Source organism: Rhipicephalus microplus, chromosome 7, assembly GCF_043290135.1.
Source record: "Rhipicephalus microplus isolate Deutch F79 chromosome 7, USDA_Rmic, whole genome shotgun sequence".
NCBI classification, from domain to species: domain Eukaryota; kingdom Metazoa; phylum Arthropoda; class Arachnida; order Ixodida; family Ixodidae; genus Rhipicephalus; species Rhipicephalus microplus.
The window spans coordinates 102,524,134-102,540,848 of NC_134706.1; the positions used below are offsets into that span (position 1 = coordinate 102,524,134).

Sequence of the window (16,715 nt, forward strand, 5' to 3'; positions counted from 1 at the left end):
TGTATGTGGCATACAGGTACCTAGATGTTTACCAGCCTAGGGCGAGAACATGTGAACACATCGGCCGTGACCGTATAGATAGTACAATAACACATGCTGCATCACAAAAGCTTTAGACAAATTGCCTGTAGTCCGGTATTAATATATGCGCACGTCTTTGGGCTCTTTAAATTTTAAATAACAGCCAAACGTGTACAGCTAATCACTGTCACTTCTTGGCTTCAGTGTGTTGTCGTGCTTGCGCTGTGGCTTTTGTGGGCCGTGACCTATCTGCCTGATATAAGAACTTCCACACCATGTCGAAATCTCACACGTGAGACATCCCTTCACACTTGCTTGTAGCGTAGTTTGTTGAGTGGTCTTTCCACAAAGATTTTAGGCTTGTTTTTTTTCTAATCAACCTTCTTAGAAATGTTCCTTAGTTTGTTGGAGCCAAAAAACAAATCACCCCGAACCACGCAGCAGCCTTCTTCATGCTATGGGAGACACTAGGCACGTGCAAAATAAGTCAATGTAGTGTCTTGAGGGCTTGAAAGGATGTGTTATCTCGCAGACCGTAACCTCAACGAAAGAGCTGTCGTCAATAAAGGTGGTACTTTTCTCGGTAACCGTACTTCTTGAGCCCTTGAACTGAAGAAGTATAGCACTTGTGACCAAGTCGTGGCAGAGCAAACTGGAGCGCTTTCAATGTACTACAGTAATCAACTGATGAGATGAAAACCAGTGAGGGATTTTGTTCAAACACGCTGAACAAGCCTAGAGATTATGGTGTCAGCGGAAGTATATTTCTTGGTGTAATGATTAAATGTTTAAGGCAGCATCGTATCCGTAGTTATTTTGAGCTGTTTCAACAATCAACTTTAAAGTCTACTGATCTGCATTCGGTACCTAATACAATATGGATGACTGTATACATGCAGTTAAAACCTAGCGTCAACAAAACTTGTGCTCCATTTGTGTGCCTTTATGCAGGTTCACCACGCCTCACATTTGAGTTTTTTTACGCGAAAAATGAATGCCTTATTATGGGAACAAGCTTGCCACCAACAGGCGGTGCGTATACATTTTTACATGCAATATATAACCACTGTAACTAATATGTGTATGTGTTTCATCACTTTTTACATATTTTTATGTGTACTCATAACTTTTCACCATGAACCTAAAGGATAGACGCATCTCAACTCATGCTAAATGTTTTTTTTTGTAACTTGTGCTTTTCTGTCAGCAGTGAGTTCAAGTTTCTGCTTCTCGTAGAAGATAATCTAGCGCTTTTCAAACAATCTCCTCTTATTCTACCTGGCGCATACGATGTAATAAGAGAGTGCCAAAAACACAAATTTCTCCACGTCCTATGAATGCTGAACAATAGTCAGTTCTACGACAACTTTCGCTCTTCGAAACATAGTGCTGAGCAACGCCTTCCGAAAATGTATTATAGGAGCTGTAATTCATTCTAATCTATACTCCTAGCCTTCAAACTGTAAAATTTATAGGGCTATTTAAAGACAAGCACGTAAGCTTAAACATTTATTATTGTGATAGCAGACACCTGGAACCCTAAACAGCGGTATTAACTTCCTTGCTTGTTCTCCACGGTGTTTTAAGTATCGGCCATGGCACTTGAATACATTGCTCTGCGTATACTAAATTATTAGGTCTAATGAAGCTAATTCATTTCCTCTCAAGCCATACTGACAGAATAGGGGGGAGGAGCAAAGTATGTGGAGAATGCTATGTCATTTTCACTAGTGTAATTAGGTTGTATAAGAAGTCTCCTTAACATATGGATTAGGTGGCAGAAGCGTAGATTTACACCAGATGCCAACGCATGTGAACTGCACATGGGGTGGGTGTGTTGAAGGCCCACCCATTACCAAGCGCTCACACATATAACTGCGCAAGTTCACGTGTTGCCATACGCATGCGTATTTTATTCTCCACTGAACCGCAAAGATAACAGTGGCGATGTAGCGGGCATTTATTGGCTCTACTTACAGAAAGACATTCTAGAATAGCTTTCCTCGGCCGTTTCGACGCATACAATCAATTGTTTCTTTTCGACATGCACGATGGACACGTCTGTCGAGAATAACAGCAATGCTATCAGTTAAGAAGTCAATGCGCACAGGTGCCGATTGCGGTATCGCCCCTGTTACATCGTGCATAATGAATAGCACAGCATAAACGGAGACATCTTGTTTATTTCATCTTCTCCTTCTCCCCCGTGGCGGCCACCGAGCGCGTGCCACCGCACAGCGCTGTAGTCGGTAGCGACGCCTTATACCACATATCCCCTCTTGCAAAAAAAAAAAAAAAAAAAATAAAATAAAAATAAATGGTAGAAACACACAAAACTGTTTTTGTCTACTTCCTAACGAAGTCCTTCAATTTCTTTGGGGTCTTCTTTTTACGCTTGCTTTTCCTTGCAGGCGCATTAAATCCTGGACTGGTCAAAGCTTGCGTGCCGTCTGGTGGAGATGATACGGGGTCTGCCCTTTCATGACCATCCGCTCTTGATGTGTCCCATTGGGGCGCACTAGATGACCGATCAGATGCAGGGGACCAGTTCATAAGGGCAGCGGTTTCAGGCTGTAATGCATGAGAAGACCGATTAAATGCAGGTGTCCAGTTCATAACAGCAGGGGTGCCCGATTTCATTTTGTTGACCGCTCCGGAGTGAACTGCGATTAACTTAGATGCGTTCCACACACGCCCATCGTCCAAAAGGTACGAGGCCGGTCCCCGTTTTCCAATGATCTTCTTGGGCGCGGAAAATTGTGAAGACAGCTTACCGTGAGCTGCAGTTGTCTTAACGCGCACGTAATCACCAACGACGAAACTGGGTTCCTTGGCTCCACGTTTTTCATCGGTGTAGCTCTTCGAGATCATTTGCTTCTTTTTGACATGCTCTCGTAGCTGTTCAATCGCCCTTGACGGGTCCGTGCTGAAGCATCTGTCGGGCAATCCCAATATGTCAAGTCTGGTGCGAGGTTGGCGTCGATGAAGAAGAACAGCGGGTGTCGCACCAGTAGTCGCGTGAGGCGTACAGCGATATACTTGCAGGTAATCAAGCATGGCTGTTCGTACGTCACGACGTTCAAGCAGGGCTAGTTGAATGTACGACTTCAGCACCCTATTGAATCTCTCCACCAAGCCGTTAGCTTGTGGGTAATACACGGAAGAGTTGTAGTGCGTTATTCCACGCTCCGTGAGAAACTCGTCAAAGCTTGCTGAAGAGAACTGTGGTGCATGATCGGATACAATACTACGTGGGTAGCCTTCTCGCGCAAAAAGTTCAAGTAAAAACTTCTTCACTGTAGACGTGGTCGCATCTCGCACGAACGCCACTTCAGGCCACTTGCTATAATAGTCAATAACAGTAATCGCAAAACGGCAGTCGGCCGAAGCTTGCGTGAAAGGTCCCACAATGTCGATGGCAATTTTTTCCCACGCCGCGTCAGGAAGAGGAACAGGTTGCAGTGGCGCTGGAAAGGTACGTGCGGACTTGTCACAAGACTGGCAAATCACGCATGTGCGCACCAGTTCTTCAATGTGACTATCCATGCATGGCCACCAATAGGACTCTCTCAGGCGAGCTTTGGTACGACTAATGCCTGGATGTGACTCGTGGGCCAGATCCATAAGGCGGCGTGTCAACGTTGCAGGCACGACAATCCTGTCACCCCGGCATAGGATATCACTTACAACAGAGAGTTCAGCCTTCACGTAAAAGTAAGGTAGCAATTCTTTTGACAGTGATTTCTTGTCAGGCCAAGAAGTAGTCGTGAAGTGCTTAACTTCACAGATAATCTGATCATTGGCACTTGCTTCTTGAAGTTCTGGCATGGTAACTACGGGAGACAACAAACAGATAAATTCCTCTTCTGGTGCATCGCGGATTAAACTCTGGACGGGTAGCCTGGAGAGAGCGTCAGCCACGACGTTTTCGCTACCTTTCCTGTATTCGACGGTATAGTTGTAGCAGAGCAACCGTGAGGACCAGCGCGCAATCCTTAATGGTCGGTGACCGGTGCCTTTCGTCGAAAGAAGCGTAACCAGCGCTGCGTGATCCGTTCGTAAGATGAAAGGTCGTCCCCATAGATAAACGTGCCAGTGTTCGCAAGCCCAAACACAGGCAAGGGCCTCACGTTCGCCGACTGAGTATTTCCGCTTATGCGGTTGAAGTGTGCGGGAGGCGAATGCGACAGTTTGCAGTGAGGTCCCGTTGTCTTGCTGAAGTACTGCACCTAATCCATATCCTGAAGCATCAGTTGTAACGAACACAGGCAAGTGAGGATCGAAAAGATGAAGCACTTCGCAAGATGTGAGCAGAGATTTCAGGCGCTCCAAACTGCTCTGTGCTGCCGCACTCCAAACGAAAGAGGCTTGTCCTCGTAGCAAGGCGCGCATTGGCTCGACAACATCCGAAAAATGAGGAATGAACTTGGAATAGAAGCCTGCAAGCCCCAGTAGCGAGCGGAGTTCGTTAATATTTGTAGGTGATGGTGCCTTTGTTATCGCCTCAATGGATGACATCAACGGAAATAATCCTTTGGCGCTCACAACGTGACCTAGAAAAGTCAACTCTGCCACGTCAAAGACACACTTGTTGTTGAGCCGGAGGCCAGCATCAGAAAGACGTTGCAATACAGCGCGCAAGTTTCCCAAATGGTCCTCTCGGGATCGCCCATACACGATGATGTCATCAATGTAAAATAGGACACATTTGCACCCTTTCAAGATCATGTGCATCATTTTCTGGAACGCTGATGGCGCCGACGCCAGTCCGAAGCAAACCCTCTTGAAGCGAAATAGTCCATCGTGAGTGATGAACGTGGTAAGGTCACGGCTCTCTAAACTGAGCGGTAACTGGTGATATGCAGAAGCTAAGTCTAGCTTCGAGAAACGCTGTGCCCCAGCCAGGCTGTTCAGGAGCTCCTCAGTTTGTGGCAAAGGAAAACTGTCTACTACCACAGCTTTGTTTGGCTCCCGTAAGTCAACACACATGCGAATCGAGCCGTCTTTTTTTCTGGCTACGACAATAGGGGAGACCCACTCAGAAGAGTCGACACGCTCAATGATGCCCTGAGCTTCTAATTTCTGAACTTCTGCCGAGACTTGCTCGCGAATGACAAGTGGCAGTCGTCTCAGTTTGCTGGCCACCGGTTGTACAGACGCGCGAACTCTGACCTTGTGAGTGAAACCTCTCACAGTTCCCAGCTCTTTTGCAAATAGGTGCTCAAACTCAGAACGTAATTCTGGAGGTAGCACCGGAGTTTCTTGCGTCATTAGAAGACACCTGAGCGGTGACCCTTGGATCTTCATATCCAGAGCAGCGATGCCGTCTAATCCCAGAATGGTCGTTCCCCCAGGCACAACGTATAGTAGAACAGAAGTGCATCGGCCGTGAAATGAGGCAGTAGCAATGAAGCATCCTTGTATAGGAATTGCTGCCTTTGAATAATCGAGAAGCTGGACGGATGTAGACTTCAGTGGATACGCTTTAGAAAAATAGCGTTGGTAAAGTTCTTCGGCCAGGATCGAAACCGATGATCCTGTATCGATCAAAAATGGTACAGAAATTCCTTCTATTTCCAACGCTGCGTAAATTCCCTTCTTACGGCTCCAGATCTGACAAACACTTAAATGGTCGTCTGGATCAGCTGTATCGTTACCTTCCGCTACATGCTGAACATTCTTCTCAAACTTCCGCAATGACTTGCACACCTTTTCAAGATGGCCAATTTTCTCACATTGTCGACACCTATGTGCTTTGGCCTTGCACAGAGAGCTATTTGCAAGGTGTGCCGTAGAACCACAACGATAACATACTTGCTCTTTCGGAGATATGCGACTTTGACCGTGCATGTTATAGCAAGTACATGTGCTACAATGCCGTTCTCTGTGATTTGAAGTATCTTTTACACGATGAACTTGCAAGTCATTTTGTGCAAGTTCTCTTGCTTCATTAGTCGCTTGATCATGCTGTTTGGCAATGGTAAGAGCCTTAGAAAGCGTGAGAGACTCTTCCAGCAGAAGGCGTTCACGTAAGTATCCACTTGTGGTTTTCTCTATGAGCTGGTCGCGTATCATGTCGTCCGTTAGATCACCGAAATTGCATGCTCCTACAAGACTTCTCAGCGCGGTGACGTAATCAGCCGCAGTCTCACCTGGGGCCTGCGTACGTTGACGGAAACGGTGACGCGCTGCAGTGACGTTCAACGTGGTTTTGAAGTGACCTTCCAGCGTCGCGATGGCGCGGTCGAACACATCAGGACTAGGGGACGTCAGTGTACCTGCCGCAGCGCTCGCAGGCACGAGGCACGGGTCGTCAGTAGTCGTCAGAGTCTGGAAGATACGTTGTCCTTCCAAGCCCAAGCAGTTGAGCAGGATCGCCTTCCGACGAATGGCAGGTAGGTCGAAGGCGCCCGAAGCAACCATGTAATTCTTGAAAGCCTGGATCCATTGCTCCCATGGAATGTCCGGGTGTCCAGGTGACGACAGGAACGGAGGTGGCGGCTGTAGCCCCGAAATACTCATCGTAGAAGATGGTAGGCAATAAACGAGGGCACAGATGAGGTTCAGGCCGGTAGCACATGGGCTGGTGAATCCTCGTCGCCAAAATATGTTACATCGTGCATAATGAATAGCACAGCATAAACGGAGACATCTTGTTTATTTCATCTTCTCCTTCTCCCCCGTGGCGGCCACCGAGCGCGTGCCACCGCACAGCGCTGTAGTCGGTAGCGACGCCTTATACCACATCCCCTACTCTGGAAGGGTCACTCAAGCGTTCCGCAAGTTCTTTCTTGAGTCACTCCATCTTTTCATCCCTTTTATTGTGTGTATTTTTTTCTTATATCGATCTGTTTTTTTTCCTCGCTACATTTCTGCACTCGTTCCCGCTAGAGCTGTTGCATGCCACAAGAGACAAACGGGCACACGTTTTGTATGAGCGAAGTTGCAGACGAAGAGGGCAGAGAAAGCACGTGCCGGTTTACGCCAATCCACCCTATTATCGTTTGGAGCCAGTCAGCTGGGTGTGGGCCGCAGTGCTATTCTGTCAGCGCTACATAAATTCATTCAGGCAACCGGAAGGATTCGCTGCTTGTGATACTGCCAGATATATCCAATTCTTTGTCCCCCTTCCTCCGTCTTGTTAATTTGTTTTATATATTCTTGTTTATCGCATTCTTCTGCACTTTTTCACGTTTTTTTTAAAAGAACATTATTATTGTTCCTATCTGATTTCTCTTTCTTTTTTTAGCAAGCGTTGTAAAAATTATCTATTATGAGGTACAGTGTGGCCAATCCCCCATGTGGGTATGAGCCAATATATCCTAGGCGACAAGACAAGACAAGACAAAGTTCTGTTCACTTAGTATGGACTAACAACCATCTTAAGTAGCTCCGTCGTTAAAAGCCTCAAGGCCCTCCATGAAGTATTACTTTACCTGAACGATGAGAGGGGAAAAAAATGTGGTCAGTGGGTGAGTGAAACAACTTTATTAGGCTCAAAACAGAAAGCAATATAAGGGGATTTATTGACTGAAACCAACTGTCAGGTTTTGGGGGCATCAGTCACTGTCACGGGCTCAGCTCTTCGCCGCCGTCGTCGTCTAGCTACTCCGACTAGATACTGTCTCTCTCTATCTTTTCCCCACTACACTTGTCCTGGTGGTGAAGACGAGCCATCCTGGCGCCTAACGGCGCAGCAAGCACAAGGGGTTCATAGTAAATTTTTAAGCAGCTGATGTGGACTATCTCATGACCAAGGCATCGTCTGTCATCGGCAGGTGTCACTAGACCGTCGACGTAGTTGCCCGGTGATGTGCATTCAACGATACAGTAGGGACCATTGTACTTAAGTGCGACCTTTTGGGAGATGTCGTGGGACTGGAATGGAACCGAAAGCCATACAAATAGGCCTACGGAGAAGCTGTTAGCAGGCTTGGCTTGGTCAAGCTGTTCTGTTTGAAGGCATTGTGCGACAGACGTAAATGAATGTGCTAATTGGCAACAATCTTCGGCACACTGAACAAGTTCAGAGGCTGGGCGGTATTCTGAGGCATCTGGGCGGTAAGCAACTATTGTGTCAAACGTAGGAATGCGCTCACGTCCGTAAAGTAGAAAAAAAGATGAAAACCCAGTAATTGTTCGCATGGGTGTATTACACGCACATGTCACGAAAGGAAGTACCCAGTCATATTTAGAATGGTCAGAAGATATGTACATAGAGAGCATATCACTGAAAGTGTAGTTAAAGCGCTCCGTGAAACTGTTTGTCTGTAGCTGATATCTCGTAGTGGTGGGTGAATAATACTGCACTCACTGGAAAGCTCCTGGACGACGTGCGATAGAAACGCACGCGCATAGTCACTAAGCATCTCAGCTAGTACGCCATAGTGAAGGATAACACTACGCAAGATGAACAAGACGAGACTATGAGCAACAGCGGCTGACAAGTGGCGGTTTACGTGTAACGGGTGAGATGGACAACGGGCAAGAAAATCCAGCGATTTCCAGCAGGAGTACCAGGGAGTGGGTCGTAGATGTCGATGCCGTATCTATAAAGCGGCCGAGCTGGACACGGCAATGGTTGTTATTCGCCAGAGGCATGAAAAGTAGTTTTCCGTCGCTGACACGCAGTGCAGGAACGTATGTACTTGCGAACATACCAGTGCATTTCATGCAGCCCTGTATTGTACCACAGCCGTGGTTTTGTGTTACAGTGTCCACTTCGGCGGCGGGAGGTCGTGGGTTCGAACCCACCTCCCACCAGATACCCGCCGATTACACAAAACGGGCACAGGCTTTCTCCGGCCTGACACTCGGCTTTCTTCAGGAGTGAGCTGCCTGGTAAGGGAAGCTTACGCCATTCAAATACCCTACAAACACGTGGGCACAAAATGAACCCTGAATAGGAAGGTCAAAAGAGTTCTGGTACGCCGTGAGAAATTGCCGAGAAACCTTTGTTCACTGCTGTGCGTCGCACGCAGACTCAAAGCCGCACGTTGCTCGGTTCATGCTGATACTGATGCTGATGACCTCTGATGGAAGGCGCTTACCCACATAGGGGGATGGGCCAAGAACCGTCGGCAGGATACTTAAATGAACTAAAATGAAAAAGAAGCCAATCTGAAAAAAAGTACTTTAAAAATAATACTATACCAGAAAAACAAAAATGTTTGCTGAGCAAGTGGTCAAACCATCTCTTGTTTTTGATAGACATTATTACGAATTATAAACTAAAGATCTGAAAAGGTAGAGGTTCACTTGCACGGTAATCTTTTAGTTGCGTTGATGCAATCAAACACAGTGGAGCATACATTCCTGTGGCTGTAAACAAATGAAGTTCCGCCAAGTGATCAAATTACATGTAGATTTCCTTGTATCCCTAGCTTTTGTAATCGGGCAACTAAAATCTTTTTTTTTCTGATAAGAATAACAATGACAGAATAAAAATAAATGTTCAATTGTTTCAGTTTCGTTGCACCAAATGCATAGCGGTGACGCCTTGAGCCAAGCTTTGTTAAGGTAATAAATTAGTTGTGGAACTGCACAGCGCAATCTGGTATAAGTGACCTTGAACTGGCGAGATACACACCACTGTTTATTCCAGCAATAGCTTAAATGCTCGAAATCTTTGTACTTATCCAAGTTACCTTTTCCCATTGCAGGCAAGTATTTCGGAACCTTAGCCCTGTCATGTAAGCCGTATCTGGCAAAACTGGGATGGTGGGCCCACCCAGGGATACTGCTGCTAATGAGTCCGCCATTTCGTTCAAATATAATCCGCGGTGGCCAGGTACCCATAGCAAATGCAGTTTTTTTAAGTTTATCGGTACTACTGGTTACCGCTCGCAGATCGAGTCACGGACTCGGCTCTTCGTCGTAGTCGTCTTCTAGCTGCCTCAACTAGATACTGCCTCTCTATATCTTTCCCACTACTGCGAGTTTATGAAGCTTCGTCTGGCTAGGCCCATTCGGAGATGGTTAGATGGATGGATACATTGATATGGCTGTATCCTTTAGATCGGGCGGTGGCTAACGCCACCCAGCCGTAATCATTAGTGAACCAAAAACTAGATTTATACCTTTTTTTCTTTTGAATAGAAAGTTGAGGACAGGTACTTAGCAGTGAAAGGTTTAGTTTTCACTCGTGCTTTGGCTTTAGCCACCAAGTAGATAACCCCCTTCTAGTTAATTCTGCCCGCTTAAAATCCATTTTGTCATCCCTGTCCCTGAGCCTCAGTGCTTTGAAAAACTCTGCTCCATCATCCCAACCTATAGGATGAAGCCATTTACAGAACATTATCAAATGTTCCGCAATTTTCTCCTCTTCTCCACACGCACTGCACACCGTGTCTACCCTACGTATTTGATCAGGTTAAAGCAGAATCAGGAAGGGTTAAACCAGAGTTTCCTTGCGCGGGCCCTCTGGAAAATCAGGACTTGAGGGGTGCGGTCCTGAGCCCAGTCGATCTCTAGAGCTTAGTATAACGTAAAAACACGAGAAGCGAGAAAACCGTCTTAGATAGAAGCAAGCGCTTGAAAATAACTTTTCAAAATGAAAAAGGAAGGAGTATTGATTTGGCATGCAGTCATAAGGTCATGGGGTGCTTCTGATTGTCACGCCAGCTTGCGCAGACGACGAGGGTGCCCGTAAGGTATGTAACTGCGCAAAAAACTAACGGAAACAAGAAGGAGAGAAAAAGGACAAACAAGCGCAGTCTTCCGGCAGAACAAGGTGTGCTGAGGGTGCCCGGTCTTGCAGCTGACTCAGTTCGCTGCGCGGGCACTCTGTGCTCGCTGCCTACACAAGATTCACGACAACGATGATCATGCTCTTCACTGGTGGAGCATCAAATGGTGAAGCAGCAGAATTATTCCGAGGCAAACGTGTCCGCTTGGAAGTCATTACAACGTGCACTTGCAGTAACGAGTCGTTTAGCTGCACATACAGGAAAGACATGGTCGCGCCGTTCCGGTAGAGTCTGTTCACAGACATTTCTCTGCGCCCTTCCTTCGATAAAGAGATGCGTGGGCGTAAACGGCAGGCCTTTGAGACACAGGCTTTTGCCAATGAAGCACAGGCCTTGAGACACAGGCCTTTGAGACAATGCAGGAAGAACGGGATCAGCCTAATTGAATAAACACAAAACATGGCGTTGCCCTACTCGTGCGTATGTAAAAGAATGTGGAATATTCGTCGTAGATATTGAAAGATGGTATCAGATAGAGCTTTGAATCACTTCTCTTCGTACCACTGCAAAAAACAACTGCGGTAGATGGTGGTCTGATAGGTACCAGATGTGGTGCCGCACACCTGGCACCAGAGTCCTGACGCTGCCTCCCAACAATAGCATGAACTTGTACATCGAAAGCTAAACAGAGAAATTCAGTTCAATTGAACTATAGGATGTAGAAGTGAGATACACGGAAAGCATATTATGAAGCTAGTTCATGAATCACTGGTTGTCTTGGTTATATTTGTAAAAATCAACCAAGACCAATAACGTTGTGCTTGTTGCGACCGCTCAACTTGATGACATGAATACCACTGCCATACAAACTGATATCATGGATAAAAGCACGAAAAAAGTGTGATCCTGCCTTCACTTCACTACTGCTCCGGTCATATCCGGTGTCCCTCAGGGCTCAATTATCGGGTCCTTACTCTTCCTTACGTACGTTAACAATCCACCGTCAAGGATATCACCATCCATTCATTTATTTGAGGTTGACTGCCTCTCTTTACTACCGCAGATTTACAACTAAAGATCACAAAATTTCACAAAGTGATGTATTTCTAGTTGACAATTATTTTTCAGTGTGGTTGATGCAGACGAATGTTTCCAAATGCAAAATCATGCGCGTATCTCGGAAGCAGTGGAACACTCATTATGGCTACAATTTAAACTGAACAAACTTGGCATGAGTCGACAATTGCAGATACCTTGGTGTGCTCATTTGTAACTCACTCACATGGCCGGATAACATTACACACTTGGTCGTTGATTGAAAAAAAAACTTAGTTACATCCGTAAAATTGCGTACCTAACCTTCGTTGGCACGAAGCTTGAGTACGCATCTTCCAATTGGAGCCCTCACCAAACCTATCTGAATAATGCATTAGAATCCGTTCAGAATAAGACTGCCCGGCTTATCACCTCCAATTACAATCACAAAAGAAGCATAACTTTTATGAAGGATTCTTTAAAATTGCAGAATCTGGCTGACAGACGTAAGTTTTCTCGACTTTCTTTATGTCGCATGTTATAAAAGCCTTTCCTCACTTGCGTGGCTCCCAAATTCTCCCACCCACTATACTCTAGAACTCTAGCCTCCTAGAACACCTTTTCAGTAGGACCGTTGCATTCAACAGTCCTTATCGTCCTGTCACCAGGAAAGAATGGAATAACTTACCGGTAGTCAACGTCTCCGAGCATCCCTTGTGCCCATTAAAACAGCTACTCTAATACTCACCTAAACTTGGCAACCAGTGGAAACTCTACCGAAGTCAACGTGTTTGTGCTCTTGTATGTGTAAATTTTGTGCGCACAATTTTTACACTTTTATAAGCAAATTTCTTTACGTCTGTACTAAGATCCTTCTTTACGCCTTTTCTAAGTACTTCTCCAATGGCCCTGTTATAAGCGACATTGTTAAATCTGCAACAAAACGTATTTTTCATGTGGTGTCCCTGATTTTTCTGTAAATATCTCCCCATGTTGGTATTCCTGACAATGAAGGGGCCGATCGCCTCGCATCAAGTTGTGCTCACAACAAGTGTGACAACTGAGAATTTTTATGCCGGTTTGACAGCATTCTTCTACTGATTCACCGTCATCTTCTAATACATCATCCTGATCAGCGTGGGACAAGTGGATTGTTTCCTCCTCGCATTCATGGTCGAGGATTGAGTCATCGTGCCACAGCCTTTGTTATACTAGTTAAGAGTCAGTTATGTGTAAGTGCGCGAAAGATTATACAGTCAAAGAGGTGCTGACAGTCCAATATTTTCGTCATGTTGCTTCTGCGAGACACTGAAACACGATATTTTAGAGTGCCTTAAACTTGTTGTGCAGCAAGCACTACTCAAATACAACTATGGACTGATTGCAGTTAGATGCACGACCCTTGATGATGGCTTGTTCCAAGGAGAACGTGCCTCTAAGCGTGACCAGGCTCACGGAGTCTTTTTATTTTCTTAACGAAGACGGACTTAGCATCACGTTTATACACAATTTTTATGTGACTATTTTTTGCGTGTGTGTTTTTTCTTTTAACTTTCTTCTTCTCTTTCTTTCTTTCTTTCTTCCCTTATTTCCCCTATGCCTTCCTTTTCCGAAGGAGCAGGCAGGCATTGTGCTCCAATATTGTTTGCTTGTTTATTTGTATCCTCTAATGCATGGCTCGTACCCACTCTGGGGGATTGGCCAAGAGAACATATAGTCTCATATGGACGATAACTGCATTATTGCCTACAACGAAAAATTAAGGGGGAGGGAGTTGTATAGTGAAGACAGTATGTTAAAAAAAGAAAGAAACCAAAAATTTAGATAGTGAGAAAAAAGAATCAACAACAAAGTAGCTACAACTTGATTTTGGGAGGTGACCAGACAGCTGGTTTTGCCGAACCCAATTAATTTGGTATGTCACGGATTTATCCAGGATTGAAAATTACTTTTCGACCCGGTTTTTATTTGAGTATCTGTTCACGGGGGCTTTATGTTGACAAACGTTTAGAGTCTTGAATAAAATTACACACCGCATTGAATGCATCTCTGTGGCAATTTCCCAAAACAGAGGCACCAAAACTTAGAATATTTTCTGTGGTTATATTTAAACCTAGCTTCGCAAATGGAATATATAAAAGTCGTTTTCTAATTAATGCATAGTTACGACATGAGCCAAAATATAGGTAAATAGTTTCTGATTTTTCGCAGAACGGACAAAGGGGGGGGGGGAAGTGTCAAACCAGCTCTGTGTAAATACAAATTGAACGGGGGGACACGGCACCGGAATCTGGAGATTATAATTTCAAGTTTTTTTGACGGACTCGACTGGGCTTTCCATGTAAATTTGAGGTGCTGATAATCTGTCGATTGTGTGATTTTTTCTAAACTATCTGTAAAAATTGCGAATTTCCTATATATAACCCCTGATAAGTATTCCAATAGGTGACAGCTTTCAGCTACTTCCCTTCCTTTTTCTTGTGATGTTTTCTATTCACTCAAACCAAGTGATAATAATATTATTAATAATAATATATTAATAATAATATTAATAATAATAATAATCGTAACAATAATAGTAGTAGTAAAATTAATAATAATATTTGCGTTACAGCGAAAGCTGTTATAAAAACACGGCGCAGTTTTCGTGAACACCGTAGCTTGTCCACCGCCGCCACCACTCGCAACCACTAAAGCACGAAATAACGAAACACCTTGTAAATAAAAACCAACAAGGACACTATGGGATTTGAACCCGCATTTCCTGCGTACCAGTTCAGCGATTTAACACCTAGCCGTGGTGGTACCTCAAACTCTTTTCTAAACTGGCCTTCCTCAGGTGTGATGCATGGTCAAAAATAATTGCGTTATTATGAGTTATAGTATCTTGCAGCCCCCAATAAACATTATACTGGGAATCGCACAACTAGAGGGTGTTCGAATGCTTCAACCCTTTAAGAAACATGGTCTTGATCACCTATTATCTTTGGTGCTCACCCACGTTGGAGTATTTCGGCAAATAAAATCTTCTGACAATTTTTTTATTTTTACAGTCAGCTAAAGCACACAATAATTGGCACAAAACTCGTTGCAAATATGCATCAGGTACCCCAATTCTTTGATGAATAACGAAAGATCACATAGTGAATGCCTGCCTACCACTTGATGTATAATGGCGTAGTGGTTTCCCTGCAAAACAGATCGCAGCAGGTACCCAAAGAGTGTTAAATAGAGACTCTGAAAGGGCGCTCTTCCAGCTTTCGCTGTGACTGGAAGAGCTGGAATAGCGGCCTTTCATAGTTTTTTTTCTGATCTGAAATGCGCTTGCAAAATATTTTGCCAACTTTTTATGAAGTGGCTGGCGATGATGAAGAATTAGGCCCGAAGTGGGTTTTTACCACAATTATAATATCACGCCTGGTTGTTTCTTTGCTGTTATAAAGCGCTTTATTACTCATATACCCGTGATTCCTTTCCCGACATCAGGCCTGCGTGAAACAAGTTTGCAAGCGAGCTGAAAGCACTAGCGTGGCTCATTGGTAGAATACTGCGACAGCGCCTAGTATACCTGGGTACAAATCCCACTGCTTTTTTTGAACTTAGTAATATGTTCCTCCCCCCCTCCTTATGTAATTGTAACAAAGGTCTTTAAGGGTCAAATAAACGATGATGGTGACGATGAGCCAGCTCAGAGCAAAATTTCTTTTATTTGAATAATCAGCTACTTTGGCCGCTCTACAAGAAGCGGCAATTTACCCCCGACGGGTGAACGTGCATGGATACTAATCCAAACTCTCTCAGTCACATGCTACGAGCAATAATTTGCGTTGCTGTTAACCCTTTTATGCATTTTTGATTGGTGAATATTGTTGAAAGTGAGCAAGACGATTGTGCCGATACATCTCAAGCGCAAAAATTTAGTATATGCAGCCTAGGGCAATGACTCCCATTTTCATAAAAAGCTTTATTTGACCGAAGCTTAGTCAACTTGCATCCTAATTGCAGCCTGGGATATATGCAACAAAAGTGAACATCTGCCATAATTTATACTAACACAGAATTCGTATCAAAATAAAGTTGTGATTATATCATGTACATTGAGTTGAAGATATTATGAAATGTCATCGGTAATTAGGTTGCAGCGAAATTAAACACTAATCAATGGTTATGCATTCACATTTCAGAGAAAACGAACTGTTTGATTTGGAGCACACAAACTGATTTTAAGAAGCTGAAAAAAGAGTGCGTGTTTGTTGCTGAAGAATTCTGTGTAAAGCCTAGTCAGTTCACATCAAGTCTTCAGGAATGTCCCAGATGGTAATGTCATAGTTACGCCACCAGCATCAACTTCTAGGGAACTTAGCTCTTTTAGATTGCCTTCGAAGTGCTTCTTTGCAAACAACTTGTAAAGTTTTTTTTTACCCTTGGGTAGTAATAAAGTTGCCTGATTCAAATGAAGGTTAGTCTATGTTGCTTCGTCCTTGTTTCTTGATGTCTTTTCTCCATTAGGTTAGCAAATTTTATTGTAACTGAGGTGAACAGCTGCTTCTGGAGCAATTGCAGCACCGGCTCTGGTGTCAGCGTCGTTATTTGTGAGCGAAAAGTTCTCGTCTTGCCTGCGGCAGAAATAAAGAAAAAGACGCAAACCTAGTGAGAAATAAATATAGCCAGTCTATATGACCTGGCAGGACATATGTTGCAGAGTCATTGATACTGCTTGAACCTTCTTCTAAAAGAAATACTACATAAGACGGCCACGTTGTCGAAGGAGTCTCATGAACGCATTTAGCATTCCGTGGAAAAAGCAACGATCCAGGCCGTGTGTCAGAACCTATGGATTGAGAAAGAAGAGCTGAATTTGCCTAAAATTACATAGGCACTGCACAAAAACAAGAGAGGTCCGTTTCTTGCACCACCCTATCGTAAATTCGTTGGCGTTTGCCGTCAGAGGCACACAGAAAACAGACGCAT

General features: G+C 44.5%; 1 protein-coding gene across 1 annotated transcript in view; it reads left to right on the forward strand.

Annotated features, from left to right (window-relative positions):
• LOC142767584 (uncharacterized) overlaps positions 1-16,202 on the forward strand; it is a 94,497-nt gene extending 78,295 nt beyond the window's left edge. Inside the window, exons 8-9 of the mRNA XM_075869549.1 lie at positions 973-1,053; positions 15,929-16,202. Coding sequence (XP_075725664.1) covers positions 973-1,053; positions 15,929-16,065 — 218 coding nt within the window. The 3' untranslated portion in view covers positions 16,066-16,202. The remainder of the gene's footprint in view (positions 1-972; positions 1,054-15,928) is intronic.
• The last annotated feature ends 513 nt before the right edge of the window (positions 16,203-16,715 follow it).